This window comes from Amborella trichopoda, chromosome 12, assembly GCF_054954075.1.
Source record: "Amborella trichopoda isolate Santa Cruz 75 chromosome 12, AtrichopodaSantaCruz75HAP2 v2.0, whole genome shotgun sequence".
NCBI classification, from domain to species: Eukaryota; Viridiplantae; Streptophyta; class Magnoliopsida; order Amborellales; family Amborellaceae; genus Amborella; species Amborella trichopoda.
This window is the reverse complement of record NC_142347.1, coordinates 39899702-39904213: the sequence shown is the minus strand read 5'-3', so window position 1 is coordinate 39904213 and position 4512 is coordinate 39899702. Positions and strand designations below refer to the sequence as shown.

Below are 4512 nucleotides of genomic sequence, written 5' to 3'. Positions count from 1 at the left end.
CCGCATTTAAGAAAACATACAACACACACATAGTACACTCTTGGATTGCACGAACCGGTGTCAGAACCCGGTTATTGACCTGGTTCCCAGATCCAGTATGGGTAACTAGATCTAGGGCTAAACAAAATCTAAAATAAAAATATGAAAAAATTCTAAAAAGTATATTTCAAATATAATTAAATAAAATACATTGAAATGAGATTAAAAAATAAGTGAAAAATGGAATTTAAACAATTGTCCCCAAGGGTATTTTAGAAATAATCTAAAAAATATTGAAAAAAAAGAGTAAACATAAGCATTCATTTCCAAAATACTTCCCAATTTTTCAAAACCATAAAAAACCTATTACTAACCAAATTCTTATTTTTTAAAAAAAAATTCTAATTTTTTTGAAATTTTCTTGTTAAATTAGGGTGGTTAAGCTAACTGGCCACAGCAAATTGCTGGTTCCGAGTAACCCGGCCCGGTTTCCATCAACCCTGCAGGGTTGTGGAACACTATAGTTGACTTCAAAATTAGAAACTTAAATACCCGATCGAGTTCACACGTAAAGAACGAGGAATGGGGCATTAAGGTTACTCCAGCAATTTCCTAAAACATAGGGATCATTTCCAAAACCCAATGGTTATAAAGCCCACCAACTGCACTCAGATTCGAAAGAAAACACGCCTCTCTTCCCACTTAAAATCCCGGCCAAAACTCGGCGGATTTCGATGGATTCGATCGCAAAAAATGAAGAGAAGAGAGCGTTTCCGAACTACGTCAAAAAAGGTCCGGCCAAACTAGGCCGGAAAACGACCCCTCCTCCCGCCAAAGTGTACAACGTGGACCCAATTGGTTTCCGCCACCTTGTCCAGACACTTACAGGAGCCAACCCAAAATCGCCTGGAAACGTCGCCAGAAAATCATTTTCCGGGCACGCACCTTCCCTTGATCAATTTTCAGGTGGCCCCCTATCTTCTTTTTTCTCGCCGGAGAAGCAACTACAGGCCCCGGAATTCGGTAATATGGAGTGGGGTGTGATGGATCTTCCGGAAGGTTTTGGAGGGAATCCGACGCGGGATGACTTTTACAGCAGGTCTGAGATGATTAGTTTTGAGTCTCAGCCGTCGATGGTGGGCTCTTGGAGTAATTTTCCTGTAGTCAGCCCCGGTTCTTTGCATTCTGTGGATTACGGGAAATTTATTGCTTAGTTTTTCTTTCTATTTTTCAAGGAGGTGTTAATTTTATGGAACGAGAGGTGGTGGTTTTGTAAGCCAATCCATTTAGGACGTACAGTGTAATCTTGTAAATTAAGAGGAGCTCTCTCTCTCACAGTCTGTTTCTTTTCTTTTCTTTTTTCCAGATCTATAATGTCTCGGTTAAGATGATTAAATTGAAGTAAGACCCAACTCTAAATTTTGGTATGGAGTGGAGTTCTAGAAACCTTAGATGCTTTAAAATTTATTTTTATTCCTACTTTTCTTTTTCTTTTTTGACAATAAAATTCCTACTTATAAATTTCAAATTCTAAAAATAGTGAAAAACAAGTATATCTATATACACTATTTTTAGGAGTTGAAATTATTTTTTGTCTTCATATCCATACATCATGAGGTTGAGATGAATAAATTGGAAATTTTTCCAACATTAAAGCACACTCTTCTAGAGGATTTTTGATCTGCAACTTAATTAAATAGTATAAAGGTTTCATTAGCACAAGACTGATACTTTATATTAACTTTTCCCTTTATATAATTTTTTTTTTCCATATTTAAAGAGTATTATTTTGTCTCGAGTAAGGGAGATTAATAACGAACAAGAAGGAAGATGAGATATAAAAGGGTGGAAGATGGGATTATTTACAAGAATAAACATGGTTTATATGGTCGGTCAATACCAAGGGGTATCCACCGTCCATCCCATTTGCCTATTAAAAAGGAAAATGGAGGATTTCATTGTGTTCTTTGTACTTATATACATTAATATTTAGAAAATTTTTATATAAGGTTGCAACCTTAAAATGTAAAATTACGTATGCACCTCAAAACTTTATCGGAAAAGGTTGTTTTAATGTTAAAAAACCCTCTAATTGATCATCTCAACATCGAGATGTATGAATATGAAAAAAAAAAAAAAAAAATTGAATCCCAAAAATAGTATATCTTGTAACAAATTATCTAGACTGCCTATTTTCAAGGTTTTCATATATTTATAGACCTACTTGATTTTAACTATTTTTTGAGTTTAAAATTTTACAATTAGATATAAAAATAAATTTTGAGATAAACCTAAAGAATTTTTACACCAAAATTACATGTTATAATAAAATTTGGAGGTGTGCCTTAATTGGATTGTATAAGATTTCAACCTTATAGAAACCACACCCTTGATATTTTGGGTGTAGTTTACAGAAGGTTGCAACCTTAAACAATTACAATAAGGTGCACCTCTAAATTCCATCATAAGATATAATTTTGGTGTAAAAAATTCTTAGAATAGCATGGAATTCTATTTTTAACCCTAATTATAAAATTTTAAACTTTAAAAATGATTCAAATTAAGTATCTATAAAGAAAAATTTTATAAGGATGCTACCTTATAATGTAGAACTACAAATGCCCCTCTATAATGTAGAACTACAAATGCCCCTCAAAAATCCATCAGAAAAGGTAGTTTTAATGTTAAAAAACCCTTGATTGATCATCTTGACATCGAGATGTATGACTACGAAAAATAAAAAGATTTTAAGTCTCAGAAATAGTGCATTTTACAACATATTATCTACACCATCCATTTTCAAGTTTTTCATATGTTTATAGATCTACTTGATTTTAACCATTTTTTAAATTTAAAATTTTATAATTAGATATAAAAATAGATTTTAAGATAATCCTAAGAACGTTTTACATCAAAATTATATACCATGATGAAATTTGAAGGTGGACGTTACCTCTACACCTACGGATGCATCCGTATTTTTTGCAACCTTATATAAACTTTCTCCTTATTTTTTATTATGTTTTTTGCAAGTATATTATGGTGAGAAGTATTGATATAAAAAACGTGACTTAAATTTAAAAAATAAAAAGTTTATATACGGTTGCAACCTTAAAATGTAGAACTACAGATGCACCTCAAAACTCCATCGGAAAAGGTTCTTTTAATGTTGAAAAACCCTCTAAATGATCATCTCGACATCAAGATGTATGAATATGGAAAAAAAAAAGATTTTGAGTCCCCAAAAATAGTGCATCTTGCAACACATTATCTAGACCGTCTATTTTTAAGATTTTCACATGTTTATAGATCTACTTGATTTGAACCATTTTTAGAGTTTAAAATTTTATAATTAGATATAAAAATAGATTTTCAGATAATCTTATGAATTTTAAACACAAATAATACATACTATGATAAAGTTTGAAGGTGCACCTTAATTGGATTGTTTAAGGTTGCAACCTTATAGAAACCACACCTTAAAATATATGACACTATTTTAAATTTTAAAAATAAAAAGAGATTTTTGAATTACTCTCTATTATTTTTTATGAAATGATCTATGGTCCCTGTGATAAGAAGTCCCTTTCGTAACCAAATTTTGTATGCAGAGGCACATATATGGGACCACATATATGGGACAGAGAATTAGAGATATGGAGGTGTCCAAACGTATCCGTGTGACGCAGATGTCGGTGTGAACATATTGAGAAGAAATTCAACAAAGCATGAGTAAGATGACTGTTTGTATCCTACATTAGTCAGCATGAATACATCATCATGTCCATCATGCCATGCCTATGCTCTTCACCATGGGGCCATGAGCCCATGCATGTGTTCATTTTGGGCAATCCAGTGTATGAAAGCACGACTCGGCCCCAGATCCCGGCTGGGCCAAGTCCGTGTAACTTGGCCCGAATTGCGCAGGTCTTGGCCAGGCCAAAAAATGTTGAAAAAAAAAAAAAACAAAAAAATATCAAAAAATATGCAAAATATGTTTAAAGCAATTTTAACAAAATACGCCTAAATGAGGTTAAAAAAAATAGTGAAAAAATGGATTTGAAAACATGACCGGGTCTATTTTAAAAATAATTAAAAAAGAATGAAAAATACAAAAATCAATATTTATGACCAAAACACTTCCCAATCTCTACCAAAACAATAAAAATATAAAAAAAATATATTACAACTAAATTTCTTATTTTTTAGATTTCTTATATATTTTTTTAAGATCCCAAGCTTGACCACCAAACTCGAGAACACCAAACTCGAAATACTCGGCCTCGCCAGGATGGCAAGCCTAGTTACTCGGACGAGAACACTCAGGCAATCCATGCATGCATACTCCATTACAATTTTATTTTTTCTTTTTTTTTGGAGGAGTTTTGCAATTTTTCCTTTTCACTTCTCTTTTTTTTTCTTTCATAATTCGTTGGGATCCCTCTTGCTTAGTTAAGCAACAAATAAAGAGAGGAGTCAACTGACTGGAAACTTAACAAAATAATAATCTAACATAGTTTATAGCTTTATAAT

The 4512-nt window shown here is 32.4% G+C and overlaps 1 protein-coding gene across 1 annotated transcript; it reads left to right on the top strand.

Annotated features, from left to right (window-relative positions):
* Positions 1-713: 713 nt before the first annotated feature.
* LOC18446945 (uncharacterized) lies at positions 714-1193 on the top strand. Its single transcript, XM_006857049.4, has one exon. The coding sequence runs from the start codon at positions 714-716 to the stop codon at positions 1191-1193; it is 480 nt and encodes a 159-aa protein (XP_006857111.1).
* The last annotated feature ends 3319 nt before the right edge of the window (positions 1194-4512 follow it).